This window comes from Botrytis porri (assembly GCF_014898465.1).
Source record: "Botrytis porri strain MUCL 3234 chromosome Unknown BPOR_001, whole genome shotgun sequence".
In the NCBI taxonomy this organism is placed as follows: Eukaryota; Fungi; Ascomycota; class Leotiomycetes; order Helotiales; family Sclerotiniaceae; genus Botrytis; species Botrytis porri.
In genome coordinates, this window is record NW_024066075.1 from 3,827,796 (window position 1) to 3,853,878 (window position 26,083).

The 26,083-nt window shown below is 31.7% G+C and overlaps 4 protein-coding genes across 4 annotated transcripts; 3 read left to right on the forward strand and 1 right to left on the reverse strand.

Moving 5' to 3' along the window:
- Positions 1–4,661: 4,661 nt before the first annotated feature.
- EAF01_001048 (uncharacterized protein) lies at positions 4,662–6,568 on the reverse strand. The gene is made up of 2 exons (XM_038909298.1): positions 6,273–6,568; positions 4,662–6,195 (listed from the first exon to the last, which is right to left on the reverse strand). The coding sequence occupies exons 1-2, from the start codon at positions 6,363–6,365 to the stop codon at positions 4,738–4,740; spliced, it is 1,551 nt and encodes a 516-aa protein (XP_038776204.1). The 5' UTR covers positions 6,366–6,568; the 3' UTR covers positions 4,662–4,737.
- Positions 6,569–7,449: 881 nt separating this feature from the next.
- On the forward strand, positions 7,450–10,923 carry EAF01_001049 (uncharacterized protein). Its single transcript, XM_038909299.1, has 4 exons — positions 7,450–8,139; positions 8,327–8,464; positions 8,517–10,066; positions 10,125–10,923. Exons 1-4 carry the CDS (start codon positions 8,115–8,117, stop codon positions 10,326–10,328), a joined length of 1,917 nt encoding a protein of 638 aa, XP_038776205.1. The 5' UTR covers positions 7,450–8,114; the 3' UTR covers positions 10,329–10,923.
- Positions 10,924–20,666: 9,743 nt separating this feature from the next.
- On the forward strand, positions 20,667–22,421 carry EAF01_001050 (uncharacterized protein; the record flags this gene model as incomplete). The annotated part of the gene is made up of 3 exons (XM_038909300.1): positions 20,667–21,157; positions 21,210–21,743; positions 21,797–22,421. 3 exons carry the CDS (start codon positions 20,667–20,669, stop codon positions 22,419–22,421), a joined length of 1,650 nt encoding a protein of 549 aa, XP_038776206.1.
- A 1,178-nt stretch (positions 22,422–23,599) lies between these two features.
- EAF01_001051 (uncharacterized protein) lies at positions 23,600–25,273 on the forward strand (the record flags this gene model as incomplete). The annotated part of the gene is made up of 3 exons (XM_038909301.1): positions 23,600–23,781; positions 24,356–24,465; positions 24,534–25,273. 3 exons carry the CDS (start codon positions 23,600–23,602, stop codon positions 25,271–25,273), a joined length of 1,032 nt encoding a protein of 343 aa, XP_038776207.1.
- Positions 25,274–26,083: the final 810 nt, after the last annotated feature.

Here is a 26,083-nt window from a genome sequence, read left to right on the forward strand (position 1 = left end):
TCATCTTAAATGAAGTAGAAGGATTATATAGGTAATAATTATGATCATGTATAAAGAATGATTATAAAGTTATGTACGATATAGCTTGAAACACTTTTTAGAGTGTATAATAGAATTAACGTAGTTTAATACCGAGTGTGTCATATCACCGAGTGGGTTATTTTCATTTTAATTTATACTCTTTATATTCAATATATATTTCATTAATCATTTATTATAGAATCTATAAATAAAGAAGCACATTTACTTTTAGCTATTGAAGTTTTTCAAAAAAACAAAAAAACTAAGTATTTAATAGGTTGCTCAACTATATAATATATCTTATATAATAATTAGTTATAAAATAGATAGTTTACTTTTGTATATAGAGATTTGAGTGAATTGTTATAAGATTATAGAATTAAAAAAGAAAGTGATTATTCAATATATTCTTGATATAAATTCGAAAGGTTTTTTATTTAAACTTAAAAATGTGGAAGATATAATAAATCATATTCTCAAATTAAAAAGTATGAAACATATTAGGAAGTTTTAGGCGTATTGATTTGTAAAGTATTGAATTAAATTAAAGATATATTTTAATTATATTTATAATTTTCAAAAAGTTTTTTATAAGGATTCTAAGCTTTTTGAAAAATAATTTCAATTAATTATAAATATATAAGCGAAATATAGTATTTTGAATAAAGATTTCTATAATTTTAATGAAACAGACTTTATAATAGGAATTATATATATAATAATAATAATAATTAATACTAAACAAAATAGTAAAAGTAAGATAGTATAACCAGATAATCAAGAATGAACTATAATAATAATATATGGAAATAAAGAGGATAAAACTATTGCCTTATTTCTAATAATTTAAGGATAGATTTATCTTTTTAATTGGTATATCGAAATCGATTTTCCTATGAATTGGATTATTAAATCTATATTTAATGAATAGATAAATAATGAGATAGGTTTAAAATAGTTGAAATACTTTGATAAGTATATTAAAAATTGAAGAAAGGGCAAATATCAAATGTTGATATTAAATAAGTATGAAAACTATAAATCAATAGCTTTTCAAGTATACTATAAAGAGAATGATATTATATATTTATATTTATTATTATATTCAAATCATTTAATTCAATCACTTGATATTGACTGTTTTAGTAATCTAAAATGTTTATATAATAATCAAATTAATGGATTTATTAAGATATATATTAATTATATTTCAAAAATTGAATTCTTTATAGCTTTTAAAGCTGTATACAAGGAATCAATTATTTTTCAGGATATGAAATCAGAATTTTAAGGAATAGGTTTAATCCTATTTAATCTTAAAGCTGTATTCTCGAAATTAGATATTCGAATTCATACACTTACCCTTCTCTTTTTCGATCTAAATCAATGAATCTCTTAAACCCCTTATAATCCAACTAAAGCTCTTTTTCAATTAATATTAATTAAATTTCAAATAACTTATTATTAATCAAGCTTCTTTATATTTATATTCGAAATTGTACTAACTTTAATTAAGAATATAAAAAGATTAATTTATAAAAATATACTTTTAAATATAAAGAATTATATACTTCAAATAGTAAATAAAGTATTAAGTAAATATTAATACATAAAAAAAACTTAATTATATTATAAAGGAGTATTTATTAGATAAAAAGCTCTTGATATATTATTTCAATAAGAGATTGATATTCAGATTTAATATAATGAGTATCAAAAAAAGGGAAATTTTAATGAAAAATATTTTCTAATTAATATTATAGTAAATACAGAAAGACAGGTTATAATACAAGAATCTATCAAAAGAATATAATAGATCCTAGATTATTAGATTCTTAATAGTTTAAATCAATTGATTTAATGATTATTGAATAATCTGTATTTGAAGATGTAAATTGAGGTGAAAGTGGTCCACTTGGTGATATGGCCCATTCGGTGTTAAACTACGTTACAATATTATAGGATTAGGGATTTAGGATTATATATTACAGAATCCCTTTTTCCCTTTGTGGTTTTTGAATTCTTTAATATATAGTATATTATTTTAAATCCTTAGTTTAGCATGTCTCAATACTCTTCGAGAGATCTTCTCAGACAAAAATTTATACTATTACTACTACTAATTATAATATAAAAGATTTAGAAAAAAATTAGAAAAATTTTAAATAATAAATATTTATAAAAATACTTTCGAAATTATAAGAATTATTTTTCCTTATTCAAGTTATATCTCTATGACTGTTAGATTTTTATAGATTTTTTTTTTTATAGATTTAAACTCAAAACCTTCAAAAAAGTATTTAATTTCTTTTTATCAATTATAATTAAAACGTTATTAAAGATTTAAAATTTATTTAAGATTTATATATAATTCTTATACAAATTAAAAAATCGATATTTTGCAACTTTAAATCTCTATTTAAGAAAAACCTGAAAATCCAAAAAATTAATGTGAATTTAAAATGATTTAAATTTTATATTTATAAATTTCGGATTAATTATATTATATTTTGATAAAGATATTAATAAGCTGAAAAAGCACTTTTTGATATAAAAGAGTGGCTCAAAACAGAGGTGACTAGAAAATCGAGTACTCGACTTAAACTATATAAACCTAAAATAATCTTTAAAGAAAATCTAGAAAAAGTAAGCAAATTTAGTTCGATCAAGCTTTTCCTTATAATTTGACTTCGATTCAACCTTTACATTATATATTCCTAAAGCCTAGAAGTGACTAAGTCTTCCACTACTATTAGAATATTATTATCATTATTATTATTGTTCTAGAACTAACCTCCAAGAAATATTATATATCACCACCCTACGTACTACACCAACTACTCACCCAATCAAACCTAAAATCCCCCATCCATCAATCCTCACCCCAAACCCTCAACTCTCCCAAATTCCCCCAATCTCTCTAAACACTTTTTCTCGACCCTTCCCGTCCTCCCCAAAAAATCTCTCCCCATCATATTCTCCTCCCACTCCCTCCAAACCCCTCCACTCCTCTCACTTTCGAAAAAAAAAACCCCCCCTTATCATCACAATCACACTCCCCTTCTCCTCCCAGATACTCAAAGTCCCCGACATTCCCCCTTCCCCTTCCCTTCCCTCCTGTCCTCTTCTCAGAGAATCACTTATTACTATCATGATATCCGCTTCCAATTAATAAGTAGACGGAGAGTAATATGTAAATCAATATAAGTATAACTTACCTAGAACTTAGAATAGAAAATACGATCTTGTTATCAATTTACTCGTATTCCTATAGATGACTTTGTTTCCATTTGTGAGTTTTTGAGTTTTTGAGTTTTCGAGTTATTGCTTGACTTTACTTTACTTTTCTTTCTCTTCATCTGGAGTATTGGCTATTAGGTATTAGTTAGCAGTAGTGATTCTGAAGAATAAGTTCCAAGACTACTGATCACTCATAAATCCAATTCGATTCAATCCAATCCAATCCAATCCCACTTCATGATACTACTCTAGATATCAGTTAATTAGTTGATAAGATATAAAATATAAATTAACAACTTTAGACACTCCTTCTCCTCCTTCTCCTCCTCCTTCTCCTCCTCTTTCTCCTCCTTCTCCTCCTTCTCCTCCTTCTCCTCCTCCTCCTCCTCCTTCTCCTCCTCCTTCTCCTCCTCCTTCTCCTCCTCCTATCATCCATCATCTATCCCACTCAAATCTCATCTCTATCCTATCCATCATACCTCTATCCATCATCCCCCATCCAAAATCCAGCTCCACTCTCGCTAACGCCAACCCTGAAACCCAACTCAACTCTATACCATTACATTCCCTGATACTCTCTCATACACTCTCACTCCCTCCCTCACTCCCAATACCCATCCCACTTCATCAACCTTCTCATTCCAATCAACCTATCAACCCCCACTTCCTCATAAACATGCATCACATCACATCACATCACACATAGAACCGTAAATGATCCATCTTCACCCCCTCTCTATTCCAGACTCCATTCTATGTTTGTAATCTTCACTTAACATCACCATCACATCACCAATACCAACATATCAACCATCCTCTACTCCCCTCCTCATCTCATCTCATCTCATCTCATAGCAAGGTAATATATTCTATGCTATTCTATGCTATGCAATACGTATGTATATCTACAACCACCTCATCCCCCCTTCATCTCCACCCTCCCCCTTCTACATTACAGCATCGCCATCTCTTATAAATCCGCTGTCTAGTATAAGAAAACCAAAAGCCAGCGCTGAGAGATACACTCTGCTCAGAATATCATGAGGCCGGCCACATCCAAGCGTATCCTGATGATTAAGTATTCCCATCCCCATCTTCACACCAATTCGATCTATATCGACCAAGACCACAAGCAAAACTCCAAATTCAATCCAATCACTCCATACCATGAAATTCATTCCTTCCAAACACCAACCAAAACCTAGCTATGCTATGCATCATAAAAAATGACCTTTGCGAAAGCCAGTATCTGTCCTCGAACGGTGTTTCCAGAAATCCCCAAACACCTAACCGATTGTGGGAAGCAGAGCTAGAAAGCCCTTGTGAAATCAATCCCCTCCATAAACGCTGAAAGACACTTGCCCATTCCCATCCTGGACACCGCTCATGAAAGTTCGCTCTCTTTCCCACCCCAATAGATTATTCGCAATGACCAAACTAACTCCTTCATCATGCAATAGATATTGGCAAAATTCCCTACGCTTTCCCAACCCAACCAACATGCAAGAAGAAATCAAAAATCTTCCCACCCTTTGCTCCTTCTACTCTCGCAATCTCCTTGACCATTTTCCTTTTCAACTTTCCATCTCCCTTTAATGCCTCTTTCAAAATCGCTTCCTTGATCACCAAATATGGTTTTGGATTCAATCGAGTCTTTTCACAAAGATCAATTTCCCCTGGTGTCAACAGGTGATAATCGGGAGTAGATGATGGGTTGAGCGGTAATGGTGTGATGGTTGAGAGAGGTTGGACTTGTATTGGTTCACGTTTAATGATAGGGGATTGTTGCTTAGATCCATTTGTGAGAGATCCGTTACCATTCACCAGGTTTTCTTTGTCATCGTTTGGCTCTGATTTGAGGATAGAATCCGGTAAGTCAGGAGCAACCAATGCAGCTGCACCACTTGGAGTTTCAACGACAGGAGGAGGCTTGTTCTTTGTACTTGTGGCGTATCGTTCACGATCCATACTACCCATAGGTTGCGCCTTATGAATTCGCTGTGCCTTTTCTTGTTCGTATTTCTCTCCGCTCTTAAGGTCTCCAATCCTCATTTGTCTCCAATCTTGCAATTGAGACACTGCTAGTCGTAAGTTTAACTCATCAATGAGACCTTTTGAGAATTCTTCATAATCATCATGGTTCATCATTCTTGCGAAAGGTTTGGTACGAGTAAGAAGGTCCCTTTCTTCCTTTGTACGCTTTTTATCAAGAGCAGTTGCTTTGCGATATTCCAGAAGGTTATGTTCAAATATTACCTTTTTACGATCGGCTCGTTGGGTTAATCGTTGATTGTATATGTTCATCACAGTCATTTTGAGCTCGAATTCCGGTTCCATCTTTCCTGTAGTAGGATTAACTCCATCACCAGGTTCGAATGACATTAACTGGACGGCCTCTTCTGCTTCATTTGCATATTCGGTCTCGAACTCCAGACGACCAGGCATGTAACCTTGAATATCGTGACATGATGGAACACTGGCTGTAGGCTTCTTCTTCGGTTGTGGTGGAGGTTGATTTTTAGCAGCCTCTTTTCTTTTCTCTATTCGCGCCTTCTTTCGAGCTTGAAATTCGTCTCGAGGCAACGCGTCCATCAACTCTGTATCATGTGGACTAGCTCGTTTTGGCAATGGGAATTTTGGACTATCCAAGTAAACCTTCTTGTAATGATCTCGAACCTCTTCTTTCGTCCGGAAGCCTCCAATATGATCTGCGATATCTGCCCAAGAACCCAACCCATATATCTCACAACCTTCCAATAGCAGTAGTTCTTCATCTGCCCCCCAATCTGGTTCATAGATTGGTACGGAGTTTTGTTCAATGACTCTAAATGGGTGAGTAGCAGGTTGATGTTGCGAGGAGGATTTACCGTCGGAGAAACATTGTACACATAGATCGTATTCATTGCAAGCAGAGTGGGCGCATCTAATTCGGACCTACAATTGGGGAGAGAGTTAGCAGTTGGGGACAATTACGCGGGGTGATAGATCGGACAATGATCAAGAGTACATACGGTATTTGTGACATCTGCTGAACACATATCACAGACATATTTTACACCACCTTCACCCCCTCGCATTGCCGTCTTCTTGCGAATGATCCCCATTGTCAAGGTGGTTGTGAATATTTACTTTGCGCCACGATTGACCAACAAATGGAGATGACAGGATTGAGGCTTATTTCTCGATTGAATTGTACAGTGATTGAATGAGTGTGATAATTTCTTTGATGGAATTATTCCTCGAATTAATAAGAAGGATTAACGTTGTTACGGTGTTGATGATTTTGTGAACGGGTAGATTGATCAATGCGATGAGGTTCCAAGAGTGGGTTGGGTTAGATTACTGATGTGGCTCGCGAGGCTCGACAAGGCTACGGCGATCGAGGATTACCTGGGTAGGTAGTGACAGCCTCCAGCTAGGGAGGGCTAACCTAGATTGGAGCCACCAGCCACCAGCCACATAGGTCAGCGAGGCTGAAATTATTGTTATATGGATCTCCAGCTTGGAAGATTATATTGATATATTATATATATTGATATATTGAGGTTGATTTCACTTCTCTACCTAACCTATGTATGAGAAGTACGTGAAGATTCCTGTGCTCGATACAGGTCAATCGATAGATGGTTTGCAATGCAATCATTCCTACCGCCTTAATTTTTGATACTGTCGTGAATGAATTTGTGATGCATACCTAAGTGTACGAGTATAGTTACGCAGTATGCACTTGAAACGTACTTATTATTAGCCCATCAAACAACAGACGGTTGTCCTTATCGGATCTGGTTATCGAGAATTCTCGGAGTTTAGGGGAATGGCCGCCCCGCCACGTTGCTGTTACAGCGAACCTGAGAAATGATAGCAGGTAAGTGGTACTCACACGTGACTAGGGAGATGGTTATCAATTTTATCCATCCATCGATCATGGAACCATACACTTTGGGAGAGATGTAGAGATATATTGGAGTAGCCCTCTGTTCCGATGTTTTTGGGTAGATGAGAAATGGTGCGACGAGAATCAAATCCAAGAGGAAACGGAGAATTTCATATACATCTATCTACCTAGGTACTGCATACTGGCTGGTACTTGCTACTAATAAGCCACTCACTCATTTTATCGTGATTCTAAGCCCCCTCTAGCAATGTTACATAGAAAATCGCCCCTTACCAACAACGCTGTCCTCTCTAGTCTAACATTGAGAGAGAGTCTGCGAGACATGTGTGTTATTTTGGTATCTTGAAGACCTTTCATTGTGAAAAGTAGTGAGACATAAAGACATCCAAAGCAGAAAGAGAGAAGTAGAAGAAGAGGCGGGCAATGAACACTGATTCATTGATTCATTGATTCATTCAACCTCTCATTCAACCTCGCATTCTACTCTTGACACCTACATAGCCACGACTAGATTTATTAGAAAACTTCACTCGTTCAATATCATTCACTCATTACTCACTCATTACTCACTCATCACTCACTCCTTCACTCCTTCACTCTCTCACTCTCTCACTCGCTCACTCACTTCATCATCGCTTCGGTACTATTTGCCTTGACAAAATCAATCTAATCTGGCGGGGCAATCGCCTGTGAGCACTTGTTTGAAGCTAAATCCTGACCGCAACGCACTGAACGAACACTTTCCTGTCAATCCCAATCCCTCGAAGAAATCCCGATATCTACTCTCCTCCTCCTTCATTACCATCTACCATCTACCATCTACCACCCACACCACCTACCATCTACAACCACCCAAACTACAACATCAATTTTAACCTCATTACCTAGAATCCTACAATTTATCCTTCTTCCTACGTCCCCCTCTCCTACCGATACAATTTTGTTCCCCATCCCCAAGATGTCGTCTTGGAATATCACCAAGAGTGAGTTAATTTCAATTACAATTCGTTACACTTCAATCTGGAAAACATCTCAGACCTACCTCCTTTAGCTACATCTTCTTGTTGCTTAACAACGCAGCCTCACTTCGGAGAATTCTATTGAGCTTTAAATCGTCCAAAGCGAGTGTATGAAATGGACTTGTCACTAATTATCTCGATCCATTTTTAGAGCTCAAAGAGACGCATCTTGGTCCCCTAACGTCTACCTTCTCTCGAACCCCATCTTCACAAACTCTTAGGGAATCGTCCAAAGATGAGAAATCCGGCACGCCAAGTCCAGCACCGTCTATCAACGATAATGGAATAGGTACGCGCACATCTTTTAATCTGGCTTACGAAATGTATACTGACCTTGGAAGCTGCCTCTGAAGCCATAGCCAGTCAACCACAATCCGCCCCTCGACCGGGTATTCTCATCGTTACACTTCACGAAGGAAGTGGATTCTCTCTCCCAGATCAATATAAACAAGTCTTCAGCAATCATACACAGAATTCATTATCTGCGGGAAATGGCTTTGGAGTTGCAGGCTCAGTACGTTCCGGGGCTTCAAACCAAGTCTCTGGATCTTATTCGAATATGAGACCACAAACATCGGGAGGTGGAATTCAAGTTCCTACTAACCATGGACGTATCTCCTCCAAATACCTTCCGTATGCCTTATTAGATTTCGATAAGATGCAAGTTTTTGTCAATTCAGTCGCAGGGTCCCCTGAAAACCCTCTATGGGCTGGAGATAATACCCAATATAAGTTTGATGTATCGAGAGTTACCGAATTAGCAGTTCATTTATATCTTCGAAACCCAAATGCGCCTCCGGGATCCGGTCGAAGTCAAGATATTTTCCTTGGTGTGACGCGCATCAACCCTCGATTCGAAGAAAAGCACAAGTACGTCGAAGATCCTAAGTTGGGAAAAAAAGACAAGGAAAAGGCCGCTGCAGAATTCCAAAGAAGAGAGAGCACATTGGGACAGAGTGGACCGGAATGGTTAGACGTTCAATATGGTACTGGAAAGATTCGCATTGGAGTTGAATATGTTGAGAATAGAACAAGAGCATTGAAGATTGAAGATTTCGACCTCTTGAAAGTGGTTGGAAAAGGAAGTTTTGGAAAGGTCATGCAAGTCAAGAAAAAAGATACCCAACGAATTTACGCCCTCAAGACGATTCGAAAAGCTCATATTATTTCACGATCAGAAGTCGCACACACGTTGGCAGAAAGATCGGTCCTTTCTCAAATCAACAATCCATTCATCGTCCCTCTCAAGTTTACTTTCCAATCACCCGAAAAGTTATACTTCGTCTTGGCATTTGTTAACGGTGGTGAACTCTTCCATCATCTTCAAAAGGAGTCTCGCTTCGACATCAATCGTTCAAGATTTTACACAGCCGAACTACTTTGCGCTTTAGAATGTTTACATGGTTTCAACGTTATTTATCGTGACTTGAAACCAGAGAACATTCTTTTGGATTACTCGGGTCACATTGCACTGTGTGATTTTGGTTTGTGTAAACTTGACATGAAGGATGAGGATCGCACCAATACCTTCTGTGGAACTCCCGAATACTTGGCACCAGAATTGTTGATGGGACAAGGTTACACTAAGACGGTTGATTGGTGGACCCTTGGTGTTTTGCTCTATGAGATGTTGACTGGTTTACCTCCTTTCTATGATGAGAATACCAATGAGATGTATCGCAAGATTTTGAGCGATCCATTGAACTTCCCTGGTCCTGAGATTGTACCACCTGCGGCCAAGGATCTTTTACAGAAACTTCTCGACAGAAAACCCGATCTTAGATTGGGTGCAAACGGTGCATCGGAAATTAAGGCACATCCTTTCTTCCACAGCATTGATTGGCGAAAATTACTTCAAAGAAAGTATGAGCCTACATTCAAACCTAACGTGGTATGTATTTGATTTGATTTTTCCAAATGTTCCCACACAATATACTAACCACTTATAGACGGATGCTCTTGATACTACCAACTTTGATGTGGAATTTACCTCTCAAGCACCAGCCGATTCATTGGTAGAAGGTGGACAATTGTCATCAACCATGCAAGAACAATTTACTGGATGGTCTTACAACAGACCGGTTGCAGGATTGGGAGATGGAGGAGGAAGTATCAAAGATCCAAGTTTCGTAGGAAGTGTACAGGATAGATAGATGGATGAAAGTCAGGGGAAAAAGGGAACTGGAATTCTGGAAATGACCAGTAGTATGATGATATGACTTCCTTCAACTTTACTCGGGCGTCTTTTCTCTCCAGATAGCAATTCGCATACAGATTGAGGGTTGGAGTGGTTTCTCTTCTCCACGAACAAATTCCAAGAATATTATCAGATAAGATGAGATGAGATGAGAAGTTGTATGAAAATGGATATTCGTTGTTTTTGTCTTCTTTTTTTGGCTCTGCACTATGAGCACTGAAAGTAGTAGTGGGGAATCACATGAGAGGAGAGGAGAGTAGATGCGTTATGAATGTACTTTGTTATGGGTAGGTAGGTATGTTTGATAGAAAGGGAGGAAGGAAGGGAAGGGTTTCGCATCTCTTGCAACTGGACATAGAAACATTTGTTCTTCCGTCAACTTATGAAAGTGATTTTCCGATGGTGTTTGATTGTATGAGTATCTAAGTAGGTGGTTTTGCACTAAGGGGATGTGAGATTGGGATGTGAGATTGAGATGTGAGATTGAGATGTAATAATGTGATTGATATAGACTAATTATGAATATTTTTATATAAATACAATAATGAAAATTTAAAAAAGGTACTCCATATATAAAGAGATTGATTAAATTAATTAGGTATATGTTTCATTAGTAAGTATTAAATAGAGAAGATAAAGAAAAGATTTGTAAGAAATTAAAATTAAGATTAATTAATATATTAATTATAATGAAACTTTATAGAGTATTAATTAAGGATTAACGAGTTAGAACTATAAATAGAAAATAGTTAGTTACTTATTAGAGATTTATTTTCTTGATAATCTTATTATTTACAAGAACTAAAGTACTACTTAGTAAAATAATTAAAGATGTATGTATAAACTAAAATTGAATATAACTTTTTTAAACGTTATCTTAATTCAATAAAATTTTATATGATAATTTACATATATATTTTCTCTATAGAAATAACGTTTTATAAAATTTGAATAAAAAATAAAAGAGATGTAACATATTAAAGTTAATAAGTTAATAAAAATAAGTATAATTTCATAATATATTTTAGATTCTATATATCTTTATTACTTCTAAATCATTTGTTTTTATATTTTAAAGTTTAATTGAAAATTTAAAAAAAAATTTAAAAAAAAAAAGAGTTTTCTTTTTAATTTTTTGAAATAAAAGGTAATTAATAATTAAAGATAAATAAGTAAATTAAAATTCTGATTTTCATACTTGATATCCTTGAAAATAAGTGAATTTACTTCTTCAAAACTAATAATTTTAGTCTTTTTGCTATTTCAAATATAAATAACTTTTCCGATTATAAATGATTCTTTATAGATATATATGTATTGAAAAGCGAGGTTTTTATTTAATAATATATTTAAATTCGATGTCAAAAATATCAAATTAATTGAATTATTTAAAATCGAAAAGGTATTCAAGAATAAATACTTTTTGAATTAATTTAATGGATTTAATCACTTTTATTGTAATTATTTTAATTTTAATTTTTTGAAAACTTTTATATAATATAATTATTTTATTGATTATAGCTTTTTTTATTGAAAAACGTTGAAGTTATAAATGTTTTTAGTTTATATTATATATCTTTAATTATTTCGTTGAGTAATAAATCAAGGTCTCAATTCTTATAAAATTAGGTTTCTAAACGTTTTTCTAGTCGATATGTTTTAGAACTTTTATTTTTTAGTTCAATTTAATTCTAAAATATTAATAACTTTATAATTACATATTGAAATCTTAGAGAAGAATATGAAAAAAGCTAAGGAGAATTTTTTCAAAATAAGTTTCTAATTCTTATTATATTTAAATTAAAGAATCGTTTTAAACTCTTTTTATAATTATAAAATTATTATTTATTTAGATTCAATAGTTATTATTGTTAATATAGGAAAGAAGATATATTATATTTATTCAGAACAGTCAAAATTATTTTATTTTATTACTATATAGAGTGATTATATTAAATAAATTAAGAAAAGAGATTTCTTAAAAATTTCTATAATGATTTAAATCTTTTAGTATTTAATAGTCTTATAAGGAGATCTTATATATAGCGACTGTGTACAGATAGTAGTCGAAATGTATAAAATAAATTTATTTATATATATTCCCCTTAATATCAACAACTTATTTTATTAATTATATTATTAATATATACTTTATTGAGGTTAATTAATAATAATAATATTCCTGAAAAGTATCTCAATTCATATGATAAAGGGAAAATATTAAGAATAGTTTTAGTAGATGCTATCTCTATAAACATTACAAATACTCTAAAAGTTATTCATATAATAATATATTATATTATTAAAAAAGAAAAATTATGTAATAACAAAAAGAATTTATTTAAAAAGTATAAATATAAACTTTATTTAAATAAAAACTGTCGGAACACGTGATTGAGGGTGTGATATATGATGTTACACTTTACTCTATATACATACTTTATATATAAGTGAAGATAGTATATATATATAGATATAGTAATCCCCTCTTCATATAAACAGGGTAAACAGAAATAAGCAACCCTTTTATTCATATATATTATGTATATACATCTTATTAAGTCTGTCCAATAATAACAAATGTAAATAATATAATATATATGTTTATAATCTAAATCGATTTATTAAAAGATAATTGATATTTACAAATTAAAAATTAAAAGGGATATCATTAAAAGGATTCTTAAGGTATGTGAATATTAGGCAGACTCGATAAGGTGTGTATATATAATATGTATGAGTAAAAGAGTTGTTTATTTCTGTTTATCCTCTTTATACGAAAAGGGAATTGTTATATCTATATATGTATATTACCTTTACTTACATACTTTATATATATATGAGATAAAGTATAACATTACATATCATGTTCTTGATTATGTGTTCCGATAATGGAATAATTAATTAAAAAGCTAGAAAAAGATTTGAATTTATAAAAATATACATAATAAAAAGACTAACTCAATATTTAAATTATAAAGGATAAACAATAAAGGAATAAGAGCTAATCTTCTAATTAGATTAATACTTTATAGAATAAAAAAAAGAGAAAAATCAGGAATGAGTATTTTACTATTCAAACCAAAAATAGGAGTAAAATATGATTTAAACCTACAATATATATAAGAATATAAAAATTGTAATATAAGAAGGCTTTTATAATATCAAAAGAAGTAAGTTATATATTATAAATAAAGATTTCGAGAATAAAAAGTTTAAGTATAATGCTAACTTTTACCTTAGGATTCTTGATAGGGAAATAGCTTCTTATTAAAAGGAATTGAATAAGGAAAATCAATTCATATAGAATAATACTCTTATATATCAAGTTCGCAAGGTACTAATTTGATTTCAGGAAAAGAGTATTCCTTTAGTTAATCTCTAGTCTTCTTATAATCCTAATCTCAATTTTATAGAGTATATTTAATAATATCTAAAAGTATATATTTTCAAAATGTTTTTGAATATTATAATAGATAAAAGTCAATCAGATTATATTAAATAAAGGTTAAAGAATACTTTATAAACAGCTTAGAATATATTGAATAATGAATTATTTTTAAATTTGAAAGTTAGTATAGAAAGTAGGATTAAAATTTATATTGTATTAAAAGGCTGATATACTAAATATTAGAAGATCTAATTAAATTATTTTTATAGAATTTTATTATATTAATATTAATATATAGATTAAGAGATTATTAAAGACTTAAAATATAATATTAAATAATTAATTTAATAATAAGGATGGAATAATTTATAATTGAGACTGAAATCCAACAAAATCCCGGGCAGCCACTATCTGTGCCCTAGTACTATATAAAGAAGAAGATTTTTAGATATAGGAAAATGAAAAAGGAAAATCTCTTTAAAAAGCTTTATTTGTTTCAAAAAATATTTTTAATGAGATTATTAATGGTACGCTAATACTAGCGCACCAGAGTACCGAGGTACATATAAATAGCTTCTACATAGTATAATAAGAACTTCGTTCTTTTTTCATACTAAAACTATACCAATTAATATATAAAAATGAAATCCTTTTATAATATCTATAATTACTTTATATAAAGAAATAATAATCTTTAAATCTTAATATAATATAATTCATATAGTTAATAATAATCCTAAAGTATAATAGAAATCGTAATATATAGATATTAGTCACAGCCTCCTTACAATAACACTATTAATAATTTTAATGATAAAAAATCCTCAATAATATAAAATATATATTATATTAAAAATCAATAATATAATCTATCCTATACTTATTATATAATTCGTTTTAAATTATTAATGTATTAAATAAAAATAAAAATCAACTATATGATTATTAACCTTCTTTATTATAAAACTTAATCCCTCTCTATTAAAGAGATAATATTAATAAAACAAAATGAAAACGAATATAATAGATTTCAAATAAAACTCAATCTAATTAAAATATTAAAAGGAAAAGATTAGAAATGAAATATTCTATATTATGAATTATAAATTAAAGTTGAAACTATTTATATTATAAATAGGATTTGAAAAATCTAAGGATTGAGTATTTAAAAGTAAAGATACTTTTAAAATAAGATAATAATATATTAACTATAAAATTTGATAAATTAAAAATAACTAAATAGAATACAAAAAAGTAAAGAATTATAAAAATTATAAAAGAATAAATAAAAAGGTTATAAAGATTCTGTAATATAATGAGATTTTATAATAATAGATTTGGAAATCATTTAAAAAAGAATAAGTTTTTCTTTTGTTTTCCTATCTATTTCATATAATTAATATTATATAAATGCATTATATAATCAGTATAGCTTAGCTATAACTAGATTAAATTGATTAAGAATTTACTACTACTACTATTTAAATCTTTTAAAATTCGAAATGTATTATTAAATATATTATGAAGATTTCAAGCTCGAAAAAAAAAACTAATTTAGAAAATACATTTGAATTATATTTTAAATAATTTCGTATATTTATTTCATTTAAGAAAATAGAAGTATTAAAAGCTTGATTTCTTTAATAATGAGTATATCTTTAATTCATATAATCATAATTATATTTAAATAGATAGATAAGATAGAATTCTGATTTCATAATTAATAAAAAGTATATAATTAATTAATTGATTTATATATTTATTAAGAAATTCATTCAATTTAACATAGTAATATTTATATAACGTAGTTAATTAGTATGTAAGCTGTTAGGAGTAATTAACTTTACTACTATATTAAATAAAAGTATAAGTATTCTAGAATAGGTCTAGATTAATTAATCTACTATACTAGGAGCCTGCGAGCCCTCGAATCCCTTACTTTTTAAGAAAGTATAATATAATAATTTTTATTATTATAAAGATTTGAAATGAAACTTATTAAATGCTTATAGGCGAAGTTGATTTACTATTGAATTATTTTTGTTTATTGTTATTTTTATAATTTTTGTTTTTCTTAGACTCTTGATTTAATTGTTTTAATTTAAATTATTAGTTATTATATAATATTCATGAGTCATAGTTTTATTTTTATTCGAATTGATAATTTTATTATTATTTTATAAGAACTTTAAGTATCAAAATAATTTTATTAATATAGATTTTATTATATTCAATACATTCCTTTATATATTAATTATAGAGTATATCTTAATGATTATTATAAAGCTGTTCTCTTCTTCTTATTAAGACTACGCTATTATATGCACTTCTTAGGTAAGCGACGCTACTCCGTAGCGTGCTACATTAATTATATAAACTTTAAAACTCTTAAAAGAATTCAACTTCAATCTATTATATAAATCCTAATATTGAAATTAGTGTTATAAAAATTAAATTAATTAAAAGCCTTTAGCTTTTTATATATAGTTATCTCTTTTTCTTTTTGATTTTAATAAAATTATTGAAATTATTTCTATTAGAAAGAACTATTTTATATTATAATATTAAGAATATTATATATAAAGATTTCAATCAATCGTATTTCTTGAATTGAGTCTCAGGCTTAACGAATCAACTTTTTTAGGTATATATACTACTTCGGTCTTTATGAATAATATTATTATTAAGAATGTAAACCTCTAATAAACTCTATTAGAGTAAATTCTAAACTCATGCCCTGATATAAGCTATATAATCATATAGATTACTTTAAAAATAAGAGTTTAGGCCCCGGCTTATCGCATACTAAACGAAAACATACTAAAAACTCTTAGTTCTTTAACTTCTAAATTATATATATTAATTTAATTAATTCTTTAATTAAATTTATAAGAATAATACTTATAATTGAAAATCAGTGAAATACTTAAAGAAAATGAATGAAATATTTTTAGTATTTTCTTTGATAAAATTATAGGTTTTTTAAAATTTAAATTATTAGAAAACTATAAAAAAAAGGGATTTTTTATAGGAAAAGAGTTAGATATTATAATGCTTGAAAAACTTCAACTTTGAAAATCTATAACTTTATTAAAAAAAATTTAAAAATTATTGACTATTAAGATTTTCCTTATAATTATTTTTAATATATAAAATTTTCAAATCAATTATATAATTTATATAAGAAAATAATATTTTTGTAGAGATTTTATTACGAAAAAGAGTAATATATAATAAGTCTGGGCTTAACTCTTATAGTAAAATCGAGGTTTAAAAATTAATAATTATTTTCGAAAAAATAATAATATCAAATAATAATATAATAATAGTCTTTTAAAGATCTATCTTAGAGTTTAATATTCTTATTATATTTAATAATAATAAAGTAGTTTTAATTATGATTTTTATTATAAAAAAGTTATTTTTTGATAATTATTATTATAATTCGAATTTTTTTAAAACATAATGAAATTTTCATCATATCAGTGTAATTAGAATTTTTATATCAAATTTTCATCGAATTCCATTGGTGAATAAAAAAAGTATATAATTATATATAAACAAATTTTATATATAATATGAATTGGTTTATATAATGATATAACCTACATACTAACGTAGTTTATTAGTGGATCGGTTATATCAGTGGATTGATTATTTTTACCTCAAATTATTATTTCAAAATTATATTATTCAATAATAATCAAATTAATTAATTAAAATTATTAAAAATCTAATAATTTAGGATCTATTATATTATAATCTATCTTTTTGTATTTACTATAATATCGATTAGAAAATACTTTTTTATTAGAATTCCCCTTTTTTAATATTTATTATATTAGATCTAAATATTAATCTTTTATTAAAATAATATATTAAAAGATTTTTGTTCAATAAGCACTTTTTCTTAATATAATTAGATTTTATATATATATTGATATTTGTTTAATATTTTATTTGCTACTTAAAATATATAATTCTCTATATTTAAAAGTATATTTTTATAAGCTAATCTTTTTATATTTTTAATTAGAATTAATACAATCTTAAATATAAGTATAAAGGAGCTTATTTAATAATAAATTATTTAAGATTTAATTAATATTGATTAAAAAATAGCTTTAATTAGATTGTAAGGGATTTGAGAGATTTATTAATCTAAATTAAAAAAGAGAGAGGTAAATATATAAATTCAAATATTTAATTTTGAGAATATAACTTTAGGATTAAATAGAACTAAATTTATTCTTTGAAATTCTAATTTTATATTCTAAGAAATAATTAATTCTTTATATATAATTTTAAAAACTATAAAGAATTTAATTTTTAAAATATAATTAATATATATCTTAATAAATTTATTAATTTAATTATTATATAAACATTTTGGATTATTAAAATAGTCAATATCAAGTGATTGAATTGAATAACTTGAATATAATAATAAACATAAATATATAATATTATTTTCTCTATAGTATATTTGAAAAGCTATTAATTTGTGATTTTCATATTTATTTAATATTAATATTTGATATTTGCTTTTTCTTTAATTTTTAGTATACTTATTAAAGTATTTTAATTATTTTAAATCTATCTTATTATTTATCTATTTATTAGATATAGATTTAATAATCTATTTTATAAGAAGATTGGTTTCGGTATATTAATTAGAGAAATAGATCTGTTTTTAAATTATTAGAGATAGGGGAATAGTTTCGCTCTCTTTATTTTTATATATTATTGTTATAGCTCATTCTTAATTATCTAACTATATAAATTTATTTCTGCTATATTTCTTAGTATTAGTAATAATCATTACTGTATATATAATTCCCATTATAAAGCTTGTTTTACTAAAATTGTAGAAATCTCTATTCAAAATGTTATATTTTGCTTATATATTTACAATTAATTGAAATTATTCTCTAATAAGCTTAAAATCCTTATAAAAAGCTTTTCGAAAATTATAAATATAATTAAAATATATCTTTAATTCAATTCAACACTTTACAAATTAATATACTTAAAACTTCCCGATATATTTCACACCCTTCAATTTGAAATTATAATTCATTATATTTTTTATATTCTTAAGTTTAAATAAAAACCCTTTCAAATTTATATTAAGAATATATTAAATAAATATTTTCTCTTCTAATTTAATTAAATTATAACTTTTTGATTAACTTTCAACTATATTAAATTTACCTCGAATTCTATTACCTAATATAGTTCAAAATATATAATAAAGTTAAACTGTTTTTTGAATTAATAATTTTTTATTTGATTCAATAGTTTGAATAATTAAAATTATACATACTTCTTTAGAATAAATTTTTATAATTAATTATAAAGAAAATACATATTGAATATAAAATAATAATTTGAGATAAAAATAGTTGATCTATTGATATAACCGACCCACTGATAAACTATGTTAATGAATCATATTTATTAATTATTTATAGGCTAATAGAATCGTTTTCAAAAGTATGAGTTGTTAAAATTGAGGAAATTAATTATGCATATCGTTGTATGTAATGTAAAGAGCCGATCAGATGGAGGATGGATATGAATAGAAGGGTTTGTTCCGATCCGATCTTTCGGGTTTATTATTTGGGGGCTTTGTGTTTGTTCTATGCTTATTTGGGATTCACCGAGAGAGAGAGGAAGAGAGGAAATGAAACTTGGGGTCTAGACTCTGGACTAGAGTTGGGATTTGTTGATTGAGGTTATGGATGCACAGTAGGTTGGGAATGTTTGTGTTTTGTTAATTTACTCGTATTTGATGGATTTATTTATGAGGTTTAGGTTGTGGGAGGAGGGGGAGGAGGAGGAGGAGGAGGAGGAGAAGGGTATCTATCTTTACTCTGTACATACTAGGTAGGTATGGACTATAGAAATCAATAGAGAGCTTACCCTGAGAAGATTGAAAGCTGAAGGAGAGAGTAATTGAACGGATAAATAAAATCGACAAATAAAAATGTACTCAGGTCTCTCGTCTCTCTCACTTATTATTCATTTATCCCACCATGTCTGTCTCGACTTGGCTGTTGGGTATTGGTTGGGTTGAATGATTATGGATTTCCTAGGGGGTGGCCGAGTGGGTACTTAGAAGAGCTTGAATGAACCCCTCCTTTTTTCCCTCTTTTTGGTTACTTGCTTATTACTCACATATATCCTCACATATATCCTCACACACATCCTCACATACACATACACATACACATACACATACACATACACATACACATACACATACTCATACTCATACTCATACACATACACATATCTAATATCTGTATACATTGAATCGATCAAGTAAAGAAAGGTATGTTGATATTTCCCTCAATCCTCTCTCTCTCTCACCCTCCCAATGATGAATGAATGATTGAATTGGTGTCACTGCTTTAACCCCACCCCCACCCACCTACACAACATTCGACCGACCGAACTTTCCAGAGTCGAGACAGAGAGAGAGAGACAGTTTCCGTGGATATTATTCCTTCCGTCTATTCCTACTCTAAACTCGACACATATTTTTCCATCTCCATCTCCAATCCTTCTTGATCATACAAACCACCCCAACAAGCCCTCAACTGACCAGATATCCAAGCCAAATCTATTCGCAGACCTTTCGGAGATACTAGGAATACCTCTCTTGTCTTTTCGGAGAATTTCTTGCTCAAGAAGGAATATAAAGGTATGCTTTTCTCTTTGCTTCTTTGCTGTTGGCCTTGATATATCTCGAGACATATCTACAAAAACCTTCGGAAGATTGTCAAATACCCATCACTCGTCATTCATCATCATTTGATATTCGAGTCTTCATTCTAACTTTATGTTCCTAGTTCCCCCTAAACCTGATAACCAACAACTCAATTAAACCCCGACAATATGCCTCAAGCAACTGAACTCAAAGCATGGAGTGCTCTCCAATCTCACCATGACAATGTTGGTCGTAACTTTGTCCTCAAGGATGAATTCAAAAAGGACCCTGAGCGATTCGAGAAATTTTCCAAAACCTTCAAGAACACTGCCGACAACTCGGAGATTCTCTTTGATTTCTCCAAGAATTTGATCAATGAAGATACCATCAAGGCATTGGTAGCTGTTGCAAAAGAAGCCGGATTGGAGAAATTGCGCGATGAGATGTTTGCGGGCGAGAAGATCAATTTCACCGAAGATCGTGCTGTTCTTCACGTTGCATTGAGAAATGTTAACAGTGACCCAATCAAGGTGGATGGGAAGGATGTTATGCCAGGTGTTAACAAGGAATTGAAGCACATGGAGGAATTCTCGGAACAGATTAGAAGTGGAGAGTGGAAGGGTTACACTGGAAAACCTTTGACTACCATTATCAACATTGGTATTGGTGGTTCTGATCTGTAAGTTTGGAGGCATACCCACCCAGAGTGATCATAGCTAATTCCATTATAGTGGTCCAGTTATGGTTACCGAAGCTCTCAAGTACTATGGTGCTAGAGAACAAACTCTTCACTTTGTTTCTAACATTGATGGTACGCACATGGCTGAGGCATTGAGAGATTCCGATCCAGAAACTACTCTTTTCTTGGTCGCTTCCAAGACCTTCACTACTGCAGAGACTGTCACCAATGCCAACTCCGCAAAGGAATGGTTCTTGAAGAAGACTGATGGAAAGGGTGATATCGCCAAACACTTTGTGGCTCTTTCTACCAACGAAGCTGAAGTTACCAAATTTGGTATTGATGCCAAGAACATGTTCGGTTTCGAAAGTTGGGTCGGAGGTAGATACAGTGTTTGGAGTGCAATTGGTTTGAGTGTTGCTATTCATATTGGATTCAAGAATTTCCATGAGTTGTTATCTGGAGCCCATGCTATGGATATGCACTTCAAGAACACTCCACTCGAGGAGAATATTCCAGTTATTGCTGGTCTTTTGAGTGTTTGGTATTCTGATTTCTTTGGTGCTCAAACTCATTTGGTTTCTCCGTAAGTTTCTATCTGTCTAAGCTCCTTTTGCATATGGCTAATGAAGATGATAGTTTCGATCAATACCTCCACAGATTCCCCGCTTACCTTCAACAACTTTCTATGGAATCTAACGGTAAGGCTGTCTCCCGTGATGGAAAGATTGTCAAGTACACAACTGGTCCAATCCTTTTCGGTGAACCAGCTACAAATGCTCAACATTCTTTCTTCCAACTTGTACACCAAGGTACTAAGTTGATCCCAACCGACTTCATCATGGCCGCTGAATCACACAACCCAATCGATAACAACAAGCACCAGAAGATGTTGGCATCAAACTTCTTCGCTCAAGCTGAAGCTCTCATGATTGGAAAAGGAGAAGATGAACTCAAGGCTGAGAACACACCAGCTGAATTATACAAGCACAAGACTTTCTTGGGTAACAGACCAACTACATCAATCCTCGCTCAAAAGATTACCCCAGGTACTCTTGGTGCTTTGATTGTCTACTACGAACACCTCACATTCACCGAGGGAGCTGTCTGGAACATCAATAGTTTCGATCAATGGGGTGTTGAGTTGGGTAAGAGCTTGGCTAAGAAGATTCAAGCCGAGCTTGATGTTAGTGGAAATGTTGGAGAGCATGATAGCAGTACTGGAGGATTGATTGCTGCTTTCAAGAAGAAGGCCAACATCTAAATGAGAATTGGAAGTGATGGGGAAAAGCTATGGGATCATCAGGATGTGGTAATCGTGAAATCAGGACGGAAAGGCAAAGGATCTTCTCGATATAGTAAACTGGGGGGAAATAAAAAAATAGGATGAGGAGAGAAATATGCATCTGGATATTTGAATAAATATGGATGAATGAATGAATGAATGAATGATGGTTGATTAGTTAAAGATACGATATGTTTATGAAAAGATGAATATGAATATCCAATCATTTTTGAAGTCTTGAGTTTCCCGGTGACTTTGGTAGTAAATTAATGAAGGGGGGAATGTCCATCTCATCCCATCTGAATTCTACTTTGTAAGGATGGCAGCGGCCGCTAGCGTGAGCTTTATTTTACCTCCTGCATGACAACCCATGCCCAATGGGTAATGGAGGATGCGGAATAATTGGAGAGCTTAACTTTTCGATGATGCAAAGTGTTCAGTTCAGATCATTGTAAGAAGTTATTACTTGCGGGGAAATTTTACATGATTGATTTGATAGAACCTGAGGGGGTTTGTTGTTTTTTTTTGAACGATTTCTGAAATAGGAGGCTGTTAATTACTGGGGATTTGTATTTGATTGAGAAGGGAAAGGGAAGGGAATTCGAGGACTTGAGGACTTAAGAGGGAATTTGAAGGACAGGGTTGTGAAAGGATTAGGATTGGTAGTGAGGAAATTGAGAAATTAAAGGGGATTTGAGGGATTGGGATTACTAGAATTTGGGGAGATTGAGAGGGATTGGGATTGGGATTGGAATCGGGATAGAGAAAGGGATTGGAAGGCGCGACGAGTACGTGAACGGACAACGAGAACGAGAATAGCTACGCGCGACGAGCTACGAGCTACGAGCTACGAGTACGAAAACTGTTTAGGATTTGGTATCGAGAGTAGAGGGATTGAGAGTAAGAAGAGTAAAAGGAAAAGAGAGTAAAAGGGAAAGGGAAAGGAAACGCAAAGCGCAAAGCGCAAAGCGCAAAGAAAACAATTGAGACGACGAGGATACGGGATTGCGAGGATCTACAAAGGGAGAAAGGGAAATAGGCAAACGCGAGGACGAGAGGTTTGAAGAGGAGAGAAACACGAAAAGAGGAACTCTACAGCAAAAGAAAGAAATACGAAACGAGAGGACGAAAGGAAATAAAGGGAAAGAATAATAAACATGCGGGTGATTAATTGGCTGGCGATTGGGATGAGTATTTGGGGAGGAAGCGTATTTGCGCTGGAGACCGAGAGGGGAGATAAAGGGCTGGACGGGGTGGGGGAGAGGGATGAGGAAAGGTTGCCTTTGCCGAGTTATCATTTTGGGGCGGGGATTGAGGTCGAGTGTATGGAGAGGGATGTGTAAGTTTTGTTTTCTTCTTTTGGATGGTTTGAGTTTCTGGGGAGAGGGTGGAGGGAAAGGAGTGGATTTTGTGCGAAGAGGATTGAGAATTAGGACGCTAGAGGGGGAAGGGGAAGTCTTCGACACACGTACACATGCAACGACACGAACGCACGCGATTCTCTGAATACTATAATGGGATGGATATTAGAGAGATGGAAAGAGAAAAATGTGAAAGAAAGTAGGATCCGCCATCGACATTCGAGCGCAGCGAGGTTGGGGGTTTGGGGGCTTGCCCCCTTTAAGAGAAGTGGAGGATATGGGGAGAGGAAGAGCAGGTGACAGATTTGGAGATTTGGAGAATTGGAGAATGGAGAGGGAGATATCTCTGGATATGTGAGGACAAGGATACGACTGCGAACTATGCGCGAATACAAATTGTGTGTGTGCCGAAGACTATGGTCGAAATCGAGAACGGGCCATGGGCAGATTCAAATATAAGCATCTCGAGAGCTTGTTGGGAAATTTTGCATGAAGAGAAACCAGAAGAATGTGAATAAGAATTTAAGAAATAAAAGCTAACTTTTCCATTAGCGATACAGGGGAACATGTTCAACTAGAAGATAATTCTTTAAAATACATACCATTCCCGATATGTAATGAAACGGGAAGACCATTGGAATTGAAATATGGAGTTGAAGAAGGTTTGTTTCATTTCTCCTTTCCTGTCATTAGAAAGTGGATCATGTACTGACTATTCCTTCAAAAATAGAACTCAACTGTACAATTCCTTTAATAACAGATCCTTTCTTTCATCTTCTCGAATTTTATATTCATTCCGATGCACCTCTCTCCTGTCGAATTCCTTCTCGACCCGCACCTACTGTTCATCATATGAATAGCTATCCAAATTATAAGCAAGAATATATTCCTCTCACCTTCGCTCTCTCAGGAACCTTACAACTCTCCCACCTTCACATCTCTACTCACCTAAACGTTCTTCTCCATAGCGTTCCAAAACACCATCTTCAAAAACACGATTCGGGTGTAATCGATAGTGGAGTAGCTTATAGTACTAGTCCTTTAAGTCACATCACTGGCCCAGCAGCTCTTACGAAAAAACTTATCATTGGAGATGAATTACCTCTTAAATTAAGTATTCGTTGGTTCCCAACCCCATTACTCCCGAGAGAAAATGGAAAGGTGGAATGGAATGGATTAGGGGGTCATGTGAATTGGATGACGATTGGATATGTGATTGTAGCGTTTGGAGCAGGTGCTACGGTGATGGGGGCTTGGATGGTGGGCTGGGAGGTTCCGAGGAGGATGAGGGGGTGGAGTAGGAGGTTGGCGAGGGTGGGGGGTATGGGTGGGAGTAGTAAGGGGTTGGGGGGTGCGACGCCGTTGGGGTATGGGGTTAAGGGGGGTGGGTTTGGGGGTGGAGGAGCGGTTGGGAATGGATGGGGGTTTGTGGGGAGTGGGAGTGGGAGGGGAGATGGGAAGAGAGATTAGGGGTTAAGGATTGGGTAGAGTTTATTTATTGTTGTTGTTGTTGTGATGGGGCTCCGGATTTGATTGGATGAGGTGGTGGTGGTACTTGTGGTATTGTATTGTTTTGTATTTCATTACATTGCATTACATTACATAGCATTGCACTGTGTCTTGTCTAGGTGCATGAATAGATGAATCGACGAACGGATGGGTAGTAGATAATCGACAAATAGATATGTGGAAGATGATGTTATGTTTACGTCTATCTATATATTATATTACATCCCATTCCATTCCATTATATTATATCTCATCTCATCCCATTACACTATATCCACCTTATCCCACTATGTAATCATTTCACTAAGATCATTAATTGATGATGATGATGATGATAATAATAATAATAATAATAATAAATGATATGAGTTATAGTATAATATAGTATAATATAGTATAATATAGTATAATATAATATTAATTTAAATCGAGCTTTAGAATAAAAAAGAGAGAGAGGGAGAGAGTAGCTTAGTTATCTGAAGATTGAATAGTGCTTTTTTGAGGGGGAGGGGGTTGAATGAGAATGTGAGTAAGAGTATAGGTAAGAGTGTAAGTAAGAGTATATATGAGGGGGGGTTGAATAGGTATTTATATAAGGATGAAGGTATAAATAAGAGTATATATGAATTTGTATTTGTATAAGGATTTTATGAGTTTATATAAGAATTAGTTTATTCGATATAAGGATTTGTGTGAGAGTGTAGATAGGGATGTAGATGAGGATTTGAATAAGGAGTTGAATGAGAGTATAGATGAGGGTGTGAATCATAA